Source organism: Acipenser ruthenus, chromosome 5 (genome assembly GCF_902713425.1).
Source record: "Acipenser ruthenus chromosome 5, fAciRut3.2 maternal haplotype, whole genome shotgun sequence".
Taxonomy (NCBI): Eukaryota; Metazoa; Chordata; class Actinopteri; order Acipenseriformes; family Acipenseridae; genus Acipenser; species Acipenser ruthenus.
Genome location: NC_081193.1, coordinates 78,450,688 through 78,476,136, shown reverse-complemented (window position 1 = coordinate 78,476,136; position 25,449 = coordinate 78,450,688). Strand labels below are relative to the sequence as shown.

At 41.0% G+C, this 25,449-nt stretch overlaps 1 protein-coding gene across 5 annotated transcripts in view; it reads left to right on the top strand.

The window, feature by feature from the left end:
• Positions 1–25,449, top strand: part of LOC117403418 (synaptotagmin-14) — an 89,661-nt gene that overhangs the window by 59,546 nt on the left and 4,666 nt on the right. For 2 of the 5 annotated variants that reach the window (XM_059024564.1, XM_059024565.1), the window contains 5 exons: positions 4,226–4,438; positions 15,772–16,043; positions 16,681–17,130; positions 19,310–19,502; positions 21,393–21,449. In XM_059024564.1, the coding sequence (XP_058880547.1) occupies positions 4,226–4,438; positions 15,772–16,043; positions 16,681–17,130; positions 19,310–19,502; positions 21,393–21,449 (1,185 nt within the window). The remainder of the gene's footprint in view (positions 1–4,225; positions 4,439–15,771; positions 16,044–16,680; positions 17,131–19,309; positions 19,503–21,392; positions 21,450–25,449) is intronic. The other 3 variants (XM_034005545.3, XM_034005546.3, XM_059024566.1) reach the window with 3 other exon arrangements.

Sequence of the window (25,449 nt, the reverse complement as noted above, 5' to 3'; positions counted from 1 at the left end):
GCAGGTCGCTGCGCGAGTCTCGCAGATCGTTGGAGGGTGGATGGAGACCAAAGGCTTGCTTTGTTAGGCGGCGGAAAATAAGGCACTGACTCAGCCAGTTTAACTGAAACCAGTCGTACGGTTTATTAACAAAATAGAGCAACAGTACAGAGGTTGTAGTCAGCACTGCAGGGTCTGTCCCTGTCATTAGGGCCCTCCATTTAGTACACTCCCACAGTAGCACAGTACAGCAGTACCTCTCCCTAACACAGCTGGGAATCGGAGCGCGCGAATGCTTGAGTTTATATAGCAAGGCTCCTTCCCGCCACACAAATGTAACAACTTCAGAGACTGAGGAGGAGGGAGTGCTTGGGGTTTTCAATACATAAAACACAACCAATACATACAGTCGACAATACAAACACAGGAGATATTCACATACACTGGACTCCACTAGTATAACAATATATTATATGTGTATTGATTTGGTGTGGCAAAGTGGTTTGTAGTGCACAGGTGTAGTTGGTGCAGCGCTCAGGAATAACACACACAAGACAGTGAAAGTTCAATAAAACAGCTCCTTTATTTGGCTGGGTTGCGTGTCAACAACACTTAAATAATAAGCACGGGCGTGACACAGCAATGTGTGTCGCTCCGTGCAAAAACAAAGGTTTCAGTCCCGAAACAATAAGACACTAATAATTAACACACAACACAGACATGGTCACTTCTCCCAATAGTGAGTGCTCTTGTGTAGGTGTGGTGACAACTACACATCGCGTAATGCATTAGGTCGATGACTTCGGGCATTGTGACTCCGTCCCCTTCCTGGATGGCTGGCTTCTGACTGACCCTGGAATGAACTGCCAGACCATCCACTACGAGGCACACTGTTCCTGTTATACAGCGCCCTCACAGATCAGGAGGGAGATTGTTGACTAGGATTCATTCACTCTCTGTCACATTTGTTTGTTATCAAACAAACAAAAAAAGCCTTGCATGTTTTTTGCCCCTCCCCAAGTGTAAAACTAAAAGATCTCCAAAAACGTAGAAAATCTGCGTTTTTCCATGTTATTCCACAGCAAACGGATTCCTAGGATCCCTGCTTATAAATGTGTTTGTTGCCAATCATGTTTCAAACATTCCAGGGCTGGAAGGAATGCTTCTTCACTTCATATTCCTGATTCCCACTGGCAAACAAGGCTGTTTCCACCAGTGCTAGCTCAGGCAAAGTCAGCCAGATTATGAAGATTGTGCTCTCTCTTTAGGCAAGGTATAAAGTGATGTACACGTGATGCAATAAAGAACAACATTTCCTATTCCTGTGGGTCATGCCTTTGCCTTGTTTTCGCCATGTTAACTGTAATTTTTCTTTCCAGTTTCTATGCCAGCAGCAGTGAGTTGGGAGGGATGACTGCACCACTATCAGTTCAGTCGGTATGTCTGAGAAAGGCTTAGCAGTCAAGCAAAAGTAATAACGACAACCTAATGAGGTAATGAAAAGCACCTGTCAAGCACAATGGCATTTTTCAAAAGTTTCCAGGAAAACCTGGCTCTGCCTTCTGTCTCCTCCATCATGGATTCTTTCACTAAAGCAGTGGATGACCTGACTAGTGCTGTGGGGGATGTTACATACACAGTGACGGATTCGGTCACGGAGCAAGTGACCACCATGATACACAACCTGCAGACTGAAGAGGAGGGAGATCCAAAGGGGGAGAAGAACAACAAGGCTACAACGGCCGACAGCAAGGCGAAACAGGAGGAGGAGAAAGAAGCTGAGGGATCAATCAACTGCAAGGAAGGGGCACTCCAGCAGACAAATTCCACCAGCCGGCAAAAACTAAAACGACAGTCCTCTATCAGTAGGTCCAGGGACCCAGACATCTACACCACGGATTACAGCACAGGGTCTACACGTTCCACTGAAACATTTACCGAATCCACATGTAGTGATCTGTCTCAGGCCACAGATGGGAGCAGGAGTGAGAGACGCAGGAGCACTCAGCAAGGCAGGGAATCTGGAGAGTCCAGATCAAGGGACAGCAAAAACAAAGAAAGAGGAAATGCTTCAGGGGGAAAGGAAGGCTCAGAATCGATCCACCAGGGTGATCTGAAAACTAGAACGGCCACTGATGTTAGAAAAGAATCAGGTGGGAAAAAAGAGAGCTATCCGCCTTCAGAGAGCTTGTCTAAAAAGAAAAGCGAGACAGGCAATGGAACACACAAAAACAGTAAAAATGATCCGGGAATTGTTAAACACAAGCCACCGGGCACTGATTCTGAAGCTGCCAAGGAAAGGCCAAAGGAGGCAGGTGTGAAAGTGAGGGTGAAGGAGGAGAAGAAATCAAGTAAGGCTTTGACATCAGATACAAGTCAGCTGGCGCCTGCTGACTCCAAATCAGGGAAACGCTATAAGACTCCAGCAAGCGAGAGAGGGGACCCAGAGGGCAAGCCTCAGAACTGTAAAAGCTCATCCAAAGAAGATCAGAGAAAAGGGGGCAAAAAAGAGAACATTAAAAAGAAACAGAGTAAAGGTGAGATGCCCATGTTGAACTCTCTTGGGTATTGTGTGGGCCTCCTCTGCTGTGTTTCTACTGTGTGCTGAGCTTTTCATCGAGACTGATGCTTTTGCCACTTTTTGCATGAACTTTCCTCATGAGGTTGCCTTCTGCATACTTCCAGTCTACACTTCTTCGTCTTCTTCTTCTGCAGAGCAAATGCCATGGCTGTGGGCAAGGGCCATATTGTGGTGTTCCAAATGTGAAGAGGCATTTTCTCAATTAGACGTTATTTTTCGACCTCCCAAATGAGTAGAATATGGAACAAGTACTGAAGATATGAAAATGCTGTACAAACAAAGAGAGAATTACTATTCTTCTAACAAAAATGCAAAGCCCAACTTGCACTGACATAGCAAAAGTATGGGCAAGTTCACGTTGAAACAATAAGCATGTGTCATTGTGTATTTCAGAGAATACAAATCACAGCATGAAATCGCATACAGAACTCGGTTCCGGAAAGTGAATATTTATCTTTTGAAAAAACGTCACCTATGATAGAAATCTCTATTCTATATTCACCTTGTACTCAAAGTTTAACTTGAACTACATTCTAGTAGCTAGACAAGGAGGTATAGGCCGATTAGTGAGGGGAAGTTGGCTAGCATAAGCTGTTTATTACTGTAGGTATACATTTAGATAGATTCAAAGACTGCAGTAAAACGTCTAAGTAACCACCTGTCATTTATTTATTTATTTATTTATTTATTTATTTATTCAAGACACCAGCCTGATCATATCCCCTGCAATGACAATGTGAATTTTACTAATCTGGTTGTAACACGGTGATTCCACTGTGGAGTTGGAAACGTGCTCTTTCCAATCAAGCTGAGTGGTTTGACCTTCAGCCAGCACCATGTCAACTTTCCATTCATTAGTACCTGCCAATGTTAACATCCCGTTACCATCAGCTATTGGATTGACAGGGCTGTGTAGATGGTATTAATGGATGTTTTTTTAGGACTTCTAAATAATACAATAACAACATTTTATGTAGCTTATATTGAGTATCACAGGGTGTATCGCTAAATCTATAAAAAGTGCTACAAATGTATCAAGTCAGTCAGCAGTGTACTAATGTAGTGGCTAAATAGAGACACCTATTGGTTAATGAGAGCATTGACAGACAGTGGTGTCAAAAATCTGTTTTCTGTCTTTACTTATTGTGTTCTACAGTATTGACAATATGGTCTACATCAATTGTCTTTTGCCATCTTTTTCTGCTTTGCTTAAAAAAGAAAATTGGAGACCGATGTCTGTAGCTTACTTTGGCAGGTACCAAACGATTAAACTCTTGAAAACAATCTATAAATTCAAATCTCACTATATGAATATAAGCTGGTCCATGTTGCAGTGCAACAAAAAACACAGGTAAAGATTTGAAACTTGACGACTTACAGTATGTGTAGATACTTTACTTGCATTCATGTAAATTGAATGATCTGCTTTTTAACACCAGTAACAGCAATTTTACTATGCAGAATCGATCTATAAAATAAAATAATATAATCAATAGCTTAAATTATGTAAGTGTCAGGAAGGTCCCCGAAAAGTCTTTGACAGTGTGTCATCTGGCCTTCAGCTAAATTTGAACTTTTGAACAGCGACAGATACAGATATAACAATATTGGCCCTTGTGGAAAACAGCACATTTACAGAATGTGGATTCTCTGTGTGTTTCACAGATAACAACTACCAGGATGGGGACCCGCGAGGCTCCTCTTCGGAGAGCGAGGATGATGTGGTTGGAAAGTACAAGGAGGCGGTGTCCCGGTCCCAAGGAGGACGCGCCACAGACAGCCGGCATCAGAAGGGATACATGTGGGAGACCAGGCACAAGTACAGCCCGCTGTCTGCAGAGTACGACGGCTACAGCAGTGAGGCATCAGCCGAGGATGGTAAGGCATCAGAAGCCCTTTATTTATTTATTTATTTTAAATTGTTATTTTGTGTTTTGTGAATTAACTTCTCATGAAAGGTAATGGCACTGGTTGTAGTCGGACACACTGCCAGCAGACGTAATGAGAGCTCCCCCTCACACAGGGATGCAAATAACACTCCCATTGCATAGCTAAATTTAGACAGTCTGTTTTCATGTCGATAGCTCAAGGGTTCACTGTTTTTCTGTTCTTTTTTATTTGTCACCGCCTCAATTCAGACATTTGTTTTCCTTCACCCCACTTTAAATCTTAACTCACATCAGTACTGATCTCATGTTTTTGTTGGTTTACAGCGCCACCAAGTACACTTCTTTGGAATAGCTCCAAAGCAACTTTGCCATTCTAGCTGGTAGTACTGTGCATCACATATTGAGGTTGGGGTAGGGGTGCAGATCTGCTTCCTCCAGGTTACTGATTTTAGTCCATTCAAGTGGTCAGGACAATGACTCTTATCTCTTAACCTGCCAACATGTCCACAACAGTCCACATGTAACATGCACTGTGTTGGCATGTACTAGTACTACACCTTGTGAAAGTACAATATCTTTATTGCACCAGGTAAATGCATGGTAGACCCACCTGTTTACTGGTGCTTTAATTCTTCATGAATGCTTTTAAAATCCCATTTCTTAACTCTTAATAGCTCTAGTAACATTATCTCTATCTCCTTGTGTAGGACTATATGACTTGTAGCACAGATACAGTACCAAGACGCAGCAGCTTGTCTCTAGTTTGTATTTGAATTATTTTCATATCCTGAATTAACGTAAAAAAACCCCAATATGTATGTATTTTCAATACAATAAAATGATGCTTGTAATAAATAAATGTGGACACATTGGTTAGCACTGCTTTAATTGACATCCATTGATACTGATCCTCTTAGTCATACCTGTTTGGAATCCTTTGTAGAAGCTGACATCTGGCAGGTTAGTGGAATGTATTCCGTGGGGAGTGAGACTTCTTTTCCCCAGGACACCACAGATGAGACGTTCTCTGGAAGGGAAAGCATCTGCACTGAATCAGAGCAGGGACAGGATTACAGCACCTGCTCAGGGAAATACAGTAGGACGGTGACTAGGACTTTGAGCAGGGAAGGAGCTACTGCGACATTGCAGACGTCCAAGGACAATGAATGCTATTCCTGGCAAAATCGGTTACGGACACCGCAGTGAACCCCAGAAATTATTTCGTTTTTTCTTTCTTTGTTTTAATATGTGTTTCTATTAGACAATTAAATATGTTCCATAATAGCTTACTGGTCATTTTTTCTGCATTTCCACTTTTTATGGATCAGATATTTCCTTTAACCTAGATGGCCAATGTGAGGTCTTAATCTCTGGTAAAGGACCTCGAATGTTAGCGTTCAAACTTTGTTTAATTACTGTTCCAAATCAATCCATCTGAAAATACGTAAATACAGTGTTCATGTATTTTACTTTTTTTCTGCTTGATAAAAGAAAATCTCTGTTCTAGTACACGCCCTCTGAATGTTGTCTGTCAATTTAGACTTCAGTCTGCTTCCTCGCTGTCCAATATGTTAAATCTATGTATTTAAATTCAGTATAGCGCATTAAGTTAAACAAAATGGAGAATCGTGTTTTCTGTCAGTGGCAATACAGTAATCACAATAGCAACTAGTCTCCGGTTTTGAATAACAACTGGAAGAAATCAAACAACTGGATGCAGTCTGATTACTTTCAGCAACTCTATTTCAGCATATCACAGTAACAGCACAAGATGGTGCTCTTTTCTTTAACAAAGCCAGGGAAGAGCCAGTATTCAGAGTCCATAATTTCTTTGTGAAGGGCATTCCACAACCTAGGGGCATAGGAACAGAAGGCCCGACCACCCACAGTTCGTAGTCTGGTCGTGGGGACACATAAGAGTCCAACATCAGTGGACTGCAAATTGCGTCTAGGGGTATAAATAGACAAAAGGTAAGCTATATAAGGAAAAGACATGCCCTTCAAGGACTTAAAAGTCAATAGCAAGATTTTCAAATCAATGCGAAACTTAACAGGAAGCCAGTGTAAGGATTCCAGAAAGGGTAATATGATCACCAGATCGAGACCTACTCAAAACCCTGGCTGCTGTTTGTTGAGGGTGTTCTTGGTAACCTCAGCAAGCAAGGCATTACAGTAGTCAAGTCTGGACGAGACAAAGGCATGGACCAGTTTTTCTGCAGCAGGCATAGAGAGAACAGGGCGTAGCCGGGCAATATTCCTAGATTGAAAAGGACATCTTGGTGATATTCTGTACACAAAGTTAAGCTAGGGTAAAAAATGACCCCCAAATCATTCATTTTCGAGCAAACCATCATTAGCCATGCTGAAACTGTTAGATTTCCGGATTAAGTGCGGAGAACCGAGTAACATGACCTGATTCTTATCACAGTAGAATGTTATCGTTTACGGTATCAAAAGTGGCACTAAGGTCCAGTAAAACTAAAATAGAAAGAGCACCTGAGTCAGAAGCCATTAAAAGATAATTTACAACCTTGACAAGGGCTGTTTCAGTACTATGTAGCAGTCTAAAGCCTGATTGAAGAGGTTCATAGAGTTTATTTATTGAAAGATGATTATTCAATTGTTGTGCCACAACACGTTCCAAAATTTTAGACAAAAAAAGGCAAATTTGATATAGGCCTATAATTACCCAAATTATCAGTGACTTCTAAAGGTTAGAACCTAACAATAACTTAAATACTGAAACTTGCACAAATACACAAGCCTGCACTCAAATCCTAATTTAAAAAAAAAAAAGTTAGGGGCTCCCAAGTGGTGCATCCAGTAAAGTGCAGGATGCGCCTTATAGCCTGGACGTCGCCGGTTCGAGTCCAGGCTACTCCACTGCCGACAATGGACGAGAGCTCATAGGCGGCAGCGCACAATTGGCCGAGCGCCGCCAGTAAGTTAGCTGTACGTTTATTCTTTTACAAACCATGTTCGATTTTGTGTACGAGGTACCTGAACTAAAGAACAGCTCCATGTAAGTAGAAGATTTTGTTTTAGTATTGAGGTATTATTTAGTTATTGGTATGAAGGCTACAAGACTACTGATGGAATTCTGGGCAACCAATCCTGGAATATTGAAGAAAACATTTGTATTCATTAGCAACAAAAACTAGTGCTGCATAAACAGAAAACAGAAAAACTTAATGTAATTTTTTTTAACATATCCATTTTCTAATAGCAATAGAACCCTCATAAGAGGGCTTTACCGTCTGGTACGGCCCTTCTCGTTCTGTTAAATTGTTCATTGCTTAAATGAAGCCTGACATGTTCATCTACTTAAGAAAAGTTTGTCTACAGTAAGAATGACTAAGAGAATCAGACCTGCATGGTATATAGAATAGTACAAGCACTAGTGCTATATGGAATTATCTGTAATAACAAAGCCAATATACAGCACCTGGCCACTTTAATCTACCCAAGTGGATTTCTGGTGTGGTGCTGTGGCAGGGAGACTGATGGTCAGGGACTAGTCAAGCACTAGAAATTACAGCTAAGTAAAACACTAAACAGGGGAACTAAACACAATGCAGGAATTTCACCCCAAATTCCTGCCCCAATACAAATATATTTACAGATATCATGCGATGGATGACTCCCTTGAACAATCAAAAGGCAGCTGAATTCCATATTTTACCTAAAGATGAGGTCCACCCAGTAATGCTATGATTGTAGCCGGATGATGATGGCTACTTTTTAAGATGATAATGCATCCATCCACCACGACAGACATGCCTGAATGTACTAACATCACTTGAGACACCTTCGCAGTATTAAGAGGTGAAAAATTGTGACCCAACCCAATATTAGGTACAGGTCCTAATAAAGCGGCTATACGGTGTATGAACCTTTAGATGTTATTCTTCTTTTACACCACTAGGTGTCCTTATACATCTGCTCTAAGAAACAACCAATTTAAGAGCGCTTAAAAGACATTGTATTCCCTAGTTGTTCAGTTAACTAAAGACTGGAGTAAATGCTTGGAAAATATACTCCCCATATTTTTTATATTGTTTAACTAAAAGCAAAGATGTAATATTTAAATGAAGCAAGGCCATGGCTTGGGAGTGATTACACTATGTAACACAATTTTTGTTCCTGGGTAGTAAGTGTTATTTCCTAATTGCTTATGCCTCAAAAGTATAGAAAATGGCTATTATTCCCCACAAACTTTGCTTTTGTGACCAGACAGTGAGAAAACGGGCGAATTTGTGTCTTTTCGTTCACATAAAGTCAGAAAAAAACATATGAATCCAAATTAACATGTATTTATACTAAAGTAATACAAAAATGACTACAAAAGATTTAGAAGTGAGTAGTTCTTCGAGATTTACGATTATACTGTAAATCACTTACACGAATCAGCCCCCAAATGTAGTCTCCCATCATGTTCTCGTTATACTGTACTTGGTAGCGGCGTTCAAAGTCCAGTATATCCTGGTGAAAGCGCTCGCCTTGCTCCTCCGAGTACGCTCCCATGTTCTCCTTGAATTTATCAAGATAAGCATCAAGGATATGGACTTTGAGGGACATCCTATAGCCCATTGTGCCGTAGTTCTTCACCAGAGTCTCAACCAGCTCCACATAGTTTTCGGCCTTGTGATTGCCCAGGAAGCCCCGAACCACTGCGACAAAGCTGTTCCAAGCCGCTTTCTCCTTACTAGTGAGCTTCTTGGGGAATTCATTGCACTCCAGGATCTTCTTTATCTGTGGTCCGATGAAGACACCGGCTTTGACCTTTGCCTCAGACAGCTTAGGGAAGAAGTCTTGAAGGTACTTGAAGGCTGCCGACTCCTTATCTAGAGCTCTGACAAATTGTTTCATAAGGCCCAATTTGATGTGCAGTGGTGGCATCAGCACCTTCCGGGTGTCCACCAGTGGCTCCCACTTGACGTTGTTCCTCCCCACAGAGAACTCGGTCCGCTGTGGCCAGTCCCGCCTGTGGTAGTGCGCCTTGGTGTCCCTGCTGTCCCAAAGGCAAAGATAGCAGGGAAACTTGGTAAAACCACCTTGGAGACCCATCAGGAATGCCACCATTGCAGCCTCTTGATGCCATCTCAGAAAAATGCAGATATGTATCCACTTAGGCAGCTGGAACTAAACTAAAATGGTGGGCTTAAGGCCCCTGTATTTATACTACTATTTATATTACTAGAAAGTTCTAGAAGTTACTCCAAGTTTACTCAGCACTGAATCTATCTGGAATGTTCTGGAAAATAGGTAAATTTCAAAATATCACTGTCCTGGTCACAAAAGCAAAGTTTGTGGGGAATAATAGCCATTTTCTATACTTTTGAGGCATAAGCAATTAGAAAATAACACTTACTACCCAGGAACCAAAAAAAAAAAAAAAATTGTTACACGGTGTTATAATTGACTAGAAGGAAATTTGCCCAACAGGGTAAATCATAGAAATATGCGCTATTAGTAGCCAGTGGGTGAGTTTTCAGAGTGTTTCTGGGGGAAAACATTGTTATAAAATCTTTAGCTGCGTCTTTTTTGTTCCCCCACCATAATGAACCCATATACAGAATCACAGATCAAGTTCTTATCAATGGCAGGTTGAAACAGCTGTATTGATTTATAACACTACTGTTGAACTACCTAGATAAAAGTTATTATGGTATCGTACTTGAAATTGAAGTTACTAAAAGCAAGAACCTAATTGTTTAACATGGATAATTACCATGGCAAAATGCTTTCGCCTGGTATTTCTATACTATGTGTTTACCATGTTTGTCTTTGCTTTACCTCAACTGCACCATGCAGAACAGCAGTTTATTTGATTTTTACCATATGCGGCACTGGCAAGGCTGTTTTGACCAGGAAGAGACTCTGAGGCAGAGAATGCAGGTTTAAGCGCTGGTGCACACGTTTAATAATAATAATAATAATAATAATAATAATAATAATAATAATAATAATAATAATAATAATAATAAACAGAACAAAAACATATTAACAAAATAACAGGCACAAGGGTCAAAACAAAAGGTCTATACAAAACACAGACATAAATAAACAGACGGGACACGACAGCACGGAACACGAAAACACACCTTTCACCAACATCAACATTAAAACTCTAACTCCCGTGATCACCCTATTTATCCACCTGTGACTGCAGCCTTAATTAATCATGTAATCATTTATTCAATTCATGGCTCCTGCCACATTCCCACGTGTTTTTGCAGGGAGGATTTTAACTCCCTCTATTCCACCTAATATTCCCCCCACACACACATACCCGAGCACCATCAGGGCTTTCAACCTGCCTCACTGCCATACCATGGTATAATAAATAAACTTAGTTAAGGTGAAATCAGCATTTGTAGTGGGTGATGTTTCAGATCGATAAACAGACAGTAAGGGAATCCAGAGACCAGACTGTAATTGACAGCCTTCAGCCTTCTCTTACAGTAGGTACTTTTAGAAGGAATCATATGGACTGAGTTACAAAGTGCACTCTGCTACTGAAAAGCCTGCTTTTGGGTCCATCCAGCTCTGTACAGTATATACAGTAATAGACCATAAACATCAGCCCATGTCTAGGTGCAGCAGTGATGTTTCCCAGCTATTTTTATTGTGTGCCTCAGGAGATTAATCTGCATTATACATGACTAGTTGGAGCTGCTCTACCACTGGAGCACAAGACACATGCTGCGCTTGCTCAGTGTGTATCATGAGGGGCCTAAGTGTGAAAACACAGCCATTACTGCAGCACCAGTTTAGAAACTACATTCAAGCAGCACAAATTCCATGCTATATTTGCATGGTAATTTCAAATTGAATAGGCTACTATCAAGCGTTTACAGTTCACTGGGGAAGCATCAGGGTGACGAACGTAACCTGCCATCATATTCACATTATTATTATACATCCAGACAATAAGTCAAGTATATAAACATTTGGGCCCATGTCACATAAAGGATACTGCCTGACGTATGCAGCTGGAAGAGTCTTGTACTGTGGGTGTGACTCATGAGGAGAGGCAGTCCAGATCAGAGGGAAAATATGCAAAAAACTGCTGACATTTTAAGTAGATATCTTGGGAGTGTTTTAGGGAGCATCTTATGTGTTTAGTATTTGTATTAATAATGACTTATAACAATGTAAACCTAATCATATTAAACTATTTATGGGTTAAGTATTTCCAATTTAATATATCAAGCATTTTTGTCAGTAAAATCTTCATAAACTGTCAAACAAAAACATCACATCACACAAGACTTCTTAGTGGGGCACATTTTCAAAGCTTTAACTTCAGTCTTTAATGAACTCCCACTTTTTGAAGGAGACAAAACATCTGTTAATTTAACTAAACTAGAACCGAACAACTAAGGTATATATTTCAGGTCACTTTAACAGTCTGTTTATGGTAATTATCATGACAATGTTGCTGTAGAATATGGTGAATCAGTGGAAGAATGTGAATTCCGCGATTTTCCAAGGAATTCCGTTATCCAGAATTGATCAAAGGATTCACCATACCACCCTATCCCTTGCTCTTGTGCATGGCGTTTGACATTTACGAGTGAGTGAGCTGTTTTACATAAGCGTGTAAAACGTTTGTGATTCAATTCGAGAGAATATTCGGTCATCCGTTATCATATCTGTGTTATTTCTGTAACCCAGGGAGTGGAAATTAGAGCAGTTTGCTGGCCTCAGGAACTAGTTCTGATAGCTGCAAAATGGCATTCATATTCAAGCGAATAGCTTTTAACTGCTTTTATCAAGTCAAAAACCTCAGCGTATGCTGCTGGCAAGAGCTAAATAGGGACAGCTTGAAATTGCAGGGGCTGTCATATTAAATCCATTAATATGACATCACATCTTTGGCACACATTTACTTTCTCGTTTCTGTAAAATGCCTTTATTATCTTACCTACAAAGGTAGATCACAACTGTATGTAAACAGGATCTTCCTAACATTACGTATTACTTTGTAATGTGAACGGGATCCCTTTCATGTGTTCTATAATATAAAAAATGCTGCATCTCCCAGTTCCAAGTCAGTTGCTGTCACAATGGGTAGGATGGCTAATCTGACAGACTTTAACAGAGAGATGGTAGATGTTCTGTTGACAGGTGCTGCCCTCTCCAAACTTACAAACTACTATGTTTCATGAGGAACGCTCTCAGAATTGGTGCCATTCTAGAGTACAGGTTGCACATCTCCATTCCAACTTCGCTGAAGGAATTCCCTTATACAAGTTCACCACAGTAAATTTGCACTGTATTTTTGCAGTTTTCCCATGGTTATACAGTTGTATGCATTTATCATGGTTTGTTATGTTTATTGAAATGCTTTACCATACCTCTCCGGGCTTTACAATGCTTACCTATGCTTAACCATGTTTTCACAGTGCATAATTACACATTTATAAGGGTTGATGAATGGTAACATATTCATCCAGAACATTTAAACACCTTTCAGATTTGCTGCCCTGTCGAATCAGTGCTGTCCTGACAGCACATGTTGGCACTGCACCCTATTGGCATTGCTTTGCAGCTGTCCGTCTTTCTTTCCCAGTTGTAATCTATGAAGGTCATTGTCACACAATGCAGGTAAACTGCATAGATTTTGGTAAAACGTTTAACCTCCAGTCCTCTGTTTTCAACATTCTCACAGTAGAACCGAAGATTGTTGCAGAATTCTCAGAGTATTATTGAGTGACATGAGAAAAAAAAATTAATACAGCATTTTGTGTTCAGAAGAAATGATAAATCATTGAAATCACAGGCATACTGGGTCAGTAGGGAAAAACTGTAACATACAGTGTGGTGTGTGCTACTCCACAGAACCCCTTTAATATGAACAGCGGTAACACAAGCAAAAGTGTGTCGTATATCTTTCGGAGACCAGAAATTCCTGTGCATCCTAAAGGATTTAACACTAATAATGTAGTGAAGATATTCTGGGGAACCTTTTACAAGGACTGACTATAGTAACTTGAAGTAAATAACCAGCTGACAATGTATCAACTGTGTTGTTCACATGGAAAGGGAATACAGAAGACAACAGCAGATTATCTAAATACTGCAGTTGTCCTTTTAAAGTGGTTGTAGCTAACAAATAATATAATCATTTCACAAATCCTACCTGTTGTGCCCTTTTATTCACTATATTGGTCTCAAATGTGCAGTTTTGAAACAAACACATGTTATAGTAATTTCGATTTTTTTAAAATGGTATCTGGTATTACACTAAGTTAAAGGGATCTCTGTTTGCATGCCACGCTTTTAGACTGTCTTGCACTTCCTGGGTCATTTACATGCAGCATGAAATTGTCCCCGCCCCTTTCAGCCAACAGGGAAATGACTCTGCTTAAATCAATATTTACCAGGTTTACTAGCTAATTAATCACAGGCACTTCTTCTGAAAAGACTCAAACTTACTAAAAGATGGATTTCTGAACTGAGGTGGCTTTAGATATACCCATTTGAACCTTGTCCTGTTATAATGGGGAATTATCAGTGCTCAGCATTAACATCCAGAAAAAGCCTTCTGCTGCAGATAGGCTGCTGTTGAAATGTATTTCATACTGCCTATACCCGGAATACACCTTATACATTGGTCCCCACATGTTCACCGGTTCAGATCAGTCGCCACAGTCTTTTTCAATGCAAATGCATCAACGACATTTTGTGAAAAATCCCCCAGAGGTCCACCAGGTGGCACATTTCTTGTTAGAACCTAAAAAAAAACAAAAAACAGAATGGACACAAGATGTTGTTTCTAATTATGTAGCATTGTACCACTTTTCAAGTTACAGTGGTGGGGGCTACTAAAATATTCAATCAAAAAAAAAAAATTGATTTGGAATTTTATTGATGGGAGAAACAAATGGTGACAATTGCTTAAGACCCAAATGTACCACAGGTGTAAACTTTTTGTTCATCAGGTAGTCAACCACAGTGATGTATTTCTACAACTTACAAATTACAATATAAATGACATTTTAAGAACTACAATCTTACAAGGGTGGTTTCATGACAAATCATTCAAAAATACTCCGGAGAATTTTGAAACAACTACTGTATTATTATTATATATCTAATGTATGCATCCGGTAGGGATCTCACACTAGTATTAACTGCCGGAGAAGGATTAAATGTCTGGGAATTATCCTCATTGACGGAGATGATTCTAAAGCAGTCTCACAAAATGGAGGTCTCAGATGGGGAATTAATTCAACTGAAAACGAGCTTCTAAACGTGGTTGGAAAGCAAGGAAAGTAGTACCTGTTGACCTTCAATGATTCATTCATAACCCAGGGCCCAGACAAAGGCCTACATTCTAAGAAACTGATGTCATAACACTTAGGAAACTGAAACACTAGTCTACTTATTTTCTTGTTATATGGCTGGTGTCACTGATTAGTGTGAATGGACTTTTTCCAGCTGGTTTCACAGACCCCAATTAGCACAAACTTGGATTACCTTACATTACCATAGGTAAAATATTGCAAAATGAATGCTAATCAGGGTCAGTGAAACCAACATTATATGTTACCTGAGATAGGGTAGTCCAAGATTAGTGCTTATCAGGTCTCTGTAAAAACATTCAGCAATAGTTTGGACTTATGGTTATGGGTGAAAGTCCTGAATTCACTTTAAACAAGTGGAACTCAACAGCAGAGAGACTGTATATCGAGAGATATAGAGAAATGATATATCTTTTAAAGGCCATATGCAAAATCATACAGAAGAAGTGCAATGTAGTTGGGGGTACTACAGAGTTCTTGGCATGCTGTAGTTTGAAGCTGGGATTAGAGAGAGGATATTGCTGGCTGCAGTTTGTTCTCACATTCAGTGGTATCTAGACTAGTCATAATCCTAATCAAAAGTATAGAGAATCACCTCTTTTGGTACAGATATGTTTAGAATAACTCCACCCACAATAAGTCAGGAAATCTGAAGGTCAGTGGTGACCTCCAGTCACTTCTTTATACTCAGGGGCTCGACAGCTACTGGCCTCCAGAAAACCTGTCTTGCAGGTTTCTGCATACGCAGTAGCCTGTAGCCCGATGATTTTGCCTCCCTAACCCACAGGAGGGCCAGAGCCAATGCAATTTTTCTTGTGGAAGTCCCAGAGAAGGTGAACAATCATTCATTTAAAACTCTTATATCTCCTTTTTCAAGTTTTAGGCTTCTGAGTGCGCTTCCCTGAACACTCCATGAGAAGCCACTCTCAACATATGAAGAGGTCAAGGGAGCACACTTTTATAATCATCCCCAAAGAATAATAAACAAAAATGATTTATCTCTTGGCAGTGAACTGTATCCAGAGGATGAGGCGCACACCCCCTCTGGACGAGCTCCAGCCACCCCCCTACCAGGACGAAGACGGCTCCCCGCGCCTGTCCTGCACCCCCTCTGACCTCGGGGACAGCAAGTGTGGTACGTCCCGCTGCAGCGGCAGCCCCCGGCACTCTTACAACAAGTGTCCCAGCGAGGGCAGCGCCGGCCACGAGACGGAGAGCTACCTCAACAAGGGCTACGAGGAGGACGTCCCCAGCGACAGCACCGCCGTCCTCAGCCCCGAGGTAAGAGACAGGGGACAGTGAGACTCTGGGGGACAGCATTCCAGTCATGGATGGGGGTATCACAATGACAATACAGTCAACAAGACACCTGAATAGCTGACATCCAAACTTTTCTATGATCAACTCAGAATTGAAGGGCAAGGGCAGTGGCAATATCAGAGAAAGGTACCTCATTACCCTTTAATGAATATTAATTCAGTCACAGCACAAAAGCAACAAACAAATTGGGCATACTAACATGTTCTGCTGTTCTGAACCTGTGCCGAAGCCAGCAGGTGGGACAGAGGAACCAATCAAACAGCTTAACTTTGGGAGAGGAGTCGGGAACCAATTAAATGTTTCTGATTTGAACAGGTTGGATTGAAGCCACCAATGTGAATTTTGAAGGCATTTTGACGGAAAGAAAATAACTTGTCAAAAAACGATTTATGACCAGTTGTATCTTCATAAAAATATGAATACAATCGATTTATGTTGAAAAAGATGTTGTATGAATACTTACAACAAAGCAGATAGATCGGGAAAGTTCTGTTAATACTACATTCATTCTCACTTAGGTATGAATTCCACTCCATGTCGAGTTAAGTCTACGTTAAATAAAGCCATCTGTAATTCGTGCATCTCCCCTTTCTTTCAGGACATGTCTGCCCGTGGCTCTGCTGCTCAGCTCCCAAAAACCTACAAACCGGAGCTAGTGGCTAAATACGGCACTCTGGATGTGGTGTTTGATTTCGACTCGGGGGAGCAGAGGCTCATGGTAACGGTGACAGCAGTGACCGATATCCCTGCACTCAACCGGATAGGTAACACCTCCTGGCAGGTGCACCTGGTCCTGCTGCCCACCAAGAAGCAGCGAGCGAAGACGGGTATCCAGAGAGGACCCTGCCCCGTCTTCACTGAGACCTTCAAGTTCAACCGCATCGAGTCCGAGATGATCGGCAACTACTCCGTGCGCTTCCGGCTGTACAGCATCCGCCGCATGAAGAAGGAGAAGGTGCTGGGAGAGAAGATCTTCTACCTCACCAAGCTCAACCTGCAGGGGAAGATGTCGGTCCCTGTCATCCTGGAGCCTTGCTGTAATCTCACTGTATGTAGAAAGAATGGCACCAGCTTTTCTTTTTTCATTTTGTTTAAGGGATTTTGGATGCCTCAGTGAACTTTGTTTGTTTGTTTGGTTGGTTGGTTGGTTGGTTGGTTGGTTGGTTGGTTTATTTAAAAAAAAAAAAAAAAAACTTGATGTACTTAATTCTTGTACCAGTACAAATCTAAGTCTAGACTGTTACAAAAATTGAGCCAGTTGGAGAAATCCATGTGGGGACCTTGCAGGGTTGGTGCCAAGAATGGAAGCTTTAATTGGTGCAAATGGAAATCACACTGATCGTTGCAGGGATTGAAACCCCTGAATGATGGAAAGCAGTAGCCCTTATGGGCCACACTGGAGTTTTTGATGCACATCAAGAGGCAACAGTGCTTGATACATTTTAGTGCTCTATGACAAACCTCCTATCATTACTGTTCAGTCCTCCAGATGACTTTAAAAGCAATTTCTAGAATAGGATACAGGCACAGGCAGATGTGCTAGGATCTGCAGTAAATGAACAATGGATCCCATCAGAATATTACTTTATATGAATAACAACCATTCCACTGGAATTAGGGCAGCAGTGTGGCGTAGTGGTTAGGGCTCTGGACTCTTGACTGGAGGGTTGTGGGTTCAATCCCTGGTAGGGGACACTGCTGCTGTACCCTTGAGCAAGGTACTTTACCTAAATTGCTCCAGTAAAAACCCAACTGTATAAATGGGTAATTGTATCTAAAAATAATGTGATATCTTGTAACAATTGTAAGTTGCCCTGGATAAGGGCGTCTGCTAAGAAATAAATAATAATAAACACACTGCATACATTATTTTAAAGTGTTTTTTTTATCTTTGCTGTGTCTCTCTTTAAACCTTCCCCTTCAACATAAAAGAGAACCGCCCTTTCAAAATCAACAGAGAAAACAAGAATTAATTGTGTTTATTTAAAACTTATGAATGTCGATTATTCATTGAAATGGAAAAAATGCCTGCAATAATAAACGTTCTCATTCAGTCTATTTTATTTTATTTTTTTTTATTTATTTATTTCTTAGCAGACGCCCTTATCCAGGGCGACTTACAATTGTTACAACATATCACATTATACATTATTTCACAATAACATAACAATAACATAACAATAACATAACAATAATATTTTAGGTGTCTGTTTCATGAAACCTGCATCACGGGTTGAAAACCGTTCACCTTAGAAATCTCAGTCAGTCGTGTTTCTCGTTAGTGTAGAAGAACACAAAAATGTTTGGCTAAAATGTTTATTGTGAACAGCTGCAAGTCACAAAACAGACGAATCAGATTGCAGCCTTCCTGTAAAGTTGAAGGCTGAAATGTCCCATCTCATTGTAGTGGCCTCCTACTGATCCCCAGTTATTTCCAAGGGAATATTCTTACCAGGTTTCTGTTCTGTCTCCTTGCATGTTTGGCAAGTAAAAACAATAATTTGAAAGGACCCATTGTTTTGCTGTTTTTATGGAGACCAGTTTTGTGTCAAAGGTTTATTTCACAGACAGCTGTTCCACATTACCGTTTTTGGGTCACAGTGCTCAAAGCAAACATGTCTTTTAAAAATCAAGACAATTATAAATGGCTGTTTTTTTTTTTTATTTAAGAGCAGTCCAGCTTTATTATTATTATGATGTCTGTGTTTAAAACTCCCCTGGAAAAGACATTAACGTACAGTTACAAGTCCTCACTGTTCATCAACACACCACTGATGGTTTCCCCTATTGTTCATTGAGCTTACCCCAAGCTTGCGCGGAGCTATTTGTGCCCAATTTAGTTGGATGAATATGGGATTAGCCTGCAGACCAGGTTATGTAGACCACATTGTTCACTCAATTGCCCACCCCATACTGTAGGAATGGCTAGTCCAGGGATCTAGAATGATAATTCTGTGTGTGGGGGTTGGGGGGGTATCAGTATAACCTGGTGTGAAGTATACATACAAACCTGTAATAATATACAGTAGAAGGATCACAAGTCTGTCTATTGTGACATACCATGGACCCCTGTATGTACAGTATTGTACATGTATGATAAATTGCCTGAATAGTACACTATTGAGGGTCCCATGTGTGGTGTGATGTACTATGTATATAAGATGATTTGATTGCCACGCATTACTGAAATGCATTAACCTCTTCGTCTCCGTGTTCCTCTGTTCCAGCAGGGCTGTGACTCTCAGATGAGCACCTCAGAGTTGTCCTGCAGCGAAACCACCTCGTCCTGCCAGACGCTGGCACACAACTCCACACCGGAGATCCTTGTAGGCCTTGTCTACAACGCCACCACTGGCAGGCTCTCAGTAGAAGTCATTAAAGGCAGCCACTTCAAAAACCTGGCAGCCAATAGACCACCCAGTAAGTAAATATAGGAGCGCTACAATTTTTCAGCTTTTAAAACACAAGGTGCAGACAGATCTTGCAGTATGTTTAACCCACAACCGCCAGACGAAAGAAAAAAGCAGTTCTTTGTATGTATTGTGAAGTGTGGATGAAACTGAGAAGCCAGTGGAAAGTGTACAGCTATCAGCGCAGCCTCATTGTTCCTTATTCTACCTGCCATGTTACAGAGGATCGTTCTTTTATTATTATAAGAAACTCCTTACATGCCACTACTTTCTCACATGGTCTGTTTACCATTGTGCTTTTATTTAAAGATCAAACTGCATTTTTGGATGGATATTTATATGTTACAGGAAAAAACTGGGGAAGTAAGCTGATATAAGCTTGACTGCTTGTAGGCTGCTCAGATAGAGGAGAGCTGGAGGTGCAGGCCCAGTATTCCTACTCATGGCATAAACATCCGTCGAACTCTGCATTAACAGAAATGAAAAACAGACATCACATCAAACTAACTGAAACTATTGAGTTTATCATAATACAAAAAGGCACACACACACACACAATGTTCTGTAACACTTTCAAAAAAGGCTCACAATCACATCCCTGAGTAACAAAGGTCAGTGGACTTTTAAGAATCTTCTTTTAGAAAAAGTTACTCTTAGTAATCAGACATCTGTCAAAACCCTTGAAATCCTATAGTATACAATGACAAAGGCCAAAGTACATTATGGTAAGAAAAGGGATATACTGTAATTGACTTACTCTACAGCACATAAATCATTTCGACAGTCCTTGTTGAAACTGTTGAAGAGAATCCATACAGCTTGTCTCTTTAAGGTCAAATATTTATGCCAATTACCAGGGGGGCATGCTGGCCATAAGTCTTGTTATTTAGACACAGGGATGCCAAGTTTTTAAAAAGATGATTTATCATGCTATCAATATTGAATGTATTATTGTTTGTGATAAAATTATTTTGATTGTGGACTGGTCTTTTGGTCTGTAGATACAGGGTGATCCATAAGATGCCTTGTGGTGTTCCATTTTGGATTTACAAGGTAGCTGTACGACGAGGACACTGTTACTGATGCCTATAAGTGTTATTGCATTACCACCTCAAAATGGCCATTATTGGCACAGCAATGCAGGACAGTACTAGTAGGACTAGAATCTTGTCCACTTTGTGTCTCCACCTGCCTGAATAATGGGTTTTCCAGACCAAGTAGTTTTCAAAACCTCCCTATTTACAGTATTTATAATATCATCAACTTTATACAGTATATGAGCGATCAGTACTACAGTATGTTAACAGACTTGTTATCTAGAACTCAAATATACAAGCTTTAAAATGGTCTCTCAAAGCACTTGGATTAGCTGAGAAGCATTCACGAGTGGTGTTGTAATCTTGGCAATCCTGTTTAAATAATACAGCTGCATCCCAAATTCATGCCCCCCATGCTTTGTATTCTCACCAATCGTCCATAAAGATTTGACCATAAGCTTTAGCACGATTTAAGCATGAAGGAATACATGAGCTATTTCTCCAACCAACCAAGCCAGCCGAATGGAACCGCACAGGTTCAGCTTGATTCATCATCTCATTAGATACACCTCCCATCCCTTCTGTTTTATACCTTTTTTTCTCTTGAAACTGAGCTGTTTGTGAGCAGTCTTATCGAATCTCTTCAAAGGAACAGTATTTACCTTGTTATGACTTTAACCTGTGACCCTCTTTCTCGTCTCTCTCTCTCTCTCTCTCTCTCTCTCTCTCTCTCTCTCTCTCTCTCTCTCTCTCTCTCTCTCTCTCGCTCTCTCCCTGTTCTGTATTTCCTCTCTGTCTCTCTCGCCCAACAATTTACATCTTGGTCATTGTTTCTTTTACTGCTTCCCAACCCTTGTTGTCAGATGGGCTGTTCTGTTGTCTAAAACACTTGATAGGTGGACAGGTTTATATAATCAGAGGTGAGTCGTCACTGATGGGTGGATGTTGTTTCTCTCTCAATGTGGGATTCTGTCTGCCATTAAAGAAGACACCCCCTAGAGGGGGGTGTAGACAGAATACAATCATTTTATATATTGATTCAAGCTGGATTTATGCAATAGCAATCTCTCCTTGTGGATGTTGGTCACTGGCCAGCTGGGAAGATTCTGTTTTTTATACTGCAGGGAGAAAGGTGAGGGTCCTAAAGCTATGCAGTGGGGTTTAATAGGGTGAGATAAGGTTGGAAAATCCCCCAAAATGCACTGGATGTGTTTTTATTCATTTTTAGTGTACTGCCATAAGAGTGAAGTGCAAGTGAAGAAGGCTTATTTTTAGTTGGGTTTACTTCCCTAGAGTGAGTTGTCTAGCCACTGAGTGTCCATATAGTCATCACCGTATTGTCTGTCAGTGTGGCTTCTGCTACCACCAACAGCGTTGCTACAATAAATTGAGTACATTTTCACAAAACAACTTGAAACTTGGTTAGGAGAACGGTTCAGAGCCCTGTTGAAAAATCAGTTGAATTGCAAGTCAAATTTACCATAAACAAAACAACAACTTGCTAACAAAACTGACCACACTCTGCATGGGCATCTGAACTAGTTTGTATTGCTCATCATTGTAGTTTCAGTAGTCCAGTGCTGGATTAGTGTTCACCTTGTAACACTAAACCTAGTCAAGATCTTTCAGTAACTAGATGCTTGCCACAATAAACATGGCCCCAAATATCCAGTGTTGCAACCTTAGCATGTGGCAGGTTTACAGACAGCCGCACTACACAAGTGATTCTCAGAGAAAATGTTCTATTTGTAAAACAGCCTAGGCAGTGTTGCTAGAGTTACCTGACTCCTCTTTAGGCAGTTTCAATTACACAAACTCTGAATACAAATGTACAAAAAGGCATGGAATTAATTGCTCCACATATAGGGATCCTGCATACAAATATTTCTTGGCTAGCAGTTCCAGCAAAATGCCCTTTAAAAGCCAGACCTGAACTATGGAAACATCCCTGTATAATGGATCCCATCAAAAAAGCAAAACATGGATAAATTAAACTGTAGCAAAAGTGAACAATAATAGTAGTTTAGCATCACAGTACCTGTGATTAGAATATTGTTGATGTGATCTCAAACTGTAGCACAGTGGCATTTCTTGCACAACGTTTTATTTTCTCCATTAGTTCCATTACCTTTCTTAATAATTTCACTAGATGCTTTTTCCCCCAACTAAAACAGTAAATGGCACTGGTTCCCATAGCACAATTTATTAACCTCAGATTATTTAGAATGGTTGAAGGAAATTCCACAATTTGATCCCCGATTCAGACCACATCCACAAAGAGACTGCTATCCCAGGTCTTGTATGTTATATTCCATCCCCAGGCTGTTGTGTCATTTCCCTTCACCTCCCTTCCTTCCGGTTCCATGCTGCTCACACCATTGCTCCAGCAGCGTATTAAGAACATTGGTGTCAGTGTTTCTCATGTGTCTTGGTTATGCTTTAAAGCAGCTGTGATGTGCTGAAGTGCTGTGGCTGGCCCAAAAGCTTGCTTGGTGTTTGCTGGCACTATAGAAATGTGTGAATTGTATCAATACGAAAGTGTTAATATATATATACAATTTCTTCATGTATTCAATTATTTTGCAACAGTTTTAAACAGTCATTATTCTTATTATTCTTATTATTATTATTATTGGTGGTAGTAGTAGCATTATTATTATTATTATTATTATTATTATTATTATTATTATTATTATTATTATTATTATTATTATTTATTGGTGGTAGTACTAGTAGTAGCAATATTATTATGAGTAGTAGTAGTAGTCGTAGTAGTGGTGGTGGTAGTAGTGGTGGTAGTAGTAGTTGTATTATTTACAAGGGTTCTTCGATTTAAGGTGGTCCCAAGATTATGCCCAGTCTTTTATTAGTTTGTCACATTACATTTAGGCTGTTGGAATGCTAAAAATGTTTAGTTATTAAAAGTCCACCTCACCTTTGTCAGGTTAGCTTTGGCTTACTGGGACTACACATTTATATTCATGTAAATCTAAAGAAACCACTCCAAATATTATTCTTAATCTTCATAGAATTAAAATACCCACACTGGGTTTATTTAAGTAAAAGAGAAAAAAAATGGGTAGTACGTGGTCTATAGCCAGCTGTCTAGGTTTCCCACAGTCTGTACAAACATGCCGTCCACTGCAACTGCCTGAATGCCTGAACATCACACAAAAGCATAAAACAAAATGTGTATATTGCTGAAATACTTAAAGGGGTATCATTGTCAAAAGCTTAACAAGATGGTTCCTCGTTTATAAACTCGGAGCAAAATCTTTTCTTGAGCTCAGTCGTGGTTAGGCTAGTCTTGGAGTGCGGGAAACAAAGTTACTATGGGGAAAGCATTTCTTACAACTTGCAGGGTAAACTTATCTTGATTGCATTTGCCATTCCCAACTATGTGAGATCTAGTGTAGGGATGTACTGTAGGATTATTTATTATTTTTTATCAAACATTTTACACTTAAGTTTTGTGTGTTTTAAGGTCAGTACCTTGCTTGCTTGCTTGCTTGTAGGACTGTATGATCTGAGTTGTTCATTAAGTGTAAGATTACTCATCTACAGTATATTACATTTTCTTAATATTTAATTTCATACCTGTTTACTATCCTGTTATGTGTGTTGCGTATGATTCTTTATTACGGTTTCTCTTTTGATCATTATTTGCTATGCTTACTGTGCAAAAATGACAGCGGTACGGTCCGCTCCAGCCATGGTGGCGCTGGCAGCGACAATTCTGATAGCAGCACGGGGCACTCCGACAGTGGTGGCGCTAGCAGCGGCAATACTGACAGCAGCGAGGGGGGCTTCTCCCTGGGGCGCTGGAGACAGCAGGGCTTCTCCCTGGGGTGCTTGCAGCGGCTCCTCCTTCTCATCCTCCTCCTGGAGGGGGCAGTTGAGAAAGAAGTGCCCCCCACTCCCTGCAGATGGGGCACAGACTCCTGGCCTTGAGAGCGCTGAGGTAATCACTGAGGTAATCGTCCTGAAGTGTAGCTGGAAGGGGTGCGGGTTATTCCGGCAGTGGCGACTGTGGCTCCGGAGACGGCAGCGGCTCCTCCCCCTTCGGCATGCAGGACTGTAGTTCCTCTTCTTCTGGCTCGCAGGACGGCAGCTCCTCCTTTTCTGGCACACAGGACAGCAGCTCCTCCCCCTCTGGCTCTTGGGCAGACAACTCCTACTTTTCTGGCCTTTGGGCAGGCAGCTTCTCCTTCTCTGGCCTTTGGGATGGCACCGGCTCCTTTGCTCACCTCCAGGCATGGCCCTCCTCCCCTTCTTCCTCTGTCGGGCAGGTGGCAACTCCCCTTCACCCTGAAAGAGGCAGCACCTTGTATAGTGCCCGGGCTTTGCACAGACGAGTCACCAACCTTGGTCCCAGAGGCAGGTGAGGAAGGTGTTCAGGTCTGTCTTTGGCAGTTGCGAGGCCTTGAGGCGGAGCGATTCCTCAGCCGACTCCCCCTCAAATCTGGAGAAGGCCTCCAGGAAGAGGGGGTGTTCGTATGGGCACACGTCCTGGAGGTGCCCAAACTCCACACACGCTCCACACCACAGAGCCCCTTCTTCCATCAACGAGAGCTGTTTCTCATCCCAGTCTTCTTTAGGCCCTTTTTTTCAGGGGCGCTATCCCACTGACACCATATATGAATAGGTCAGCACCACGGCCCAGATTTTACCTACAGGGAGAGAGTCTCAGACACAGAATTGTTTGGGTTTAGCGCTACGGCGCGTTTTTAATAAACAAAACAAATAAACGTATGAATAGGCACAAGGGCTAAAATAAACAAAAAAAAAACAAAACTGTTCAGGCTGGGCAGAGCCTTCACTGAACTTTACAGAGACAAATAAAATAGCACAAACAAACCCTCACTTGTCATGGCTTCTCTCCATACTTCTTCCCTAACGAGGAGAAGCTCAGCCTTATAT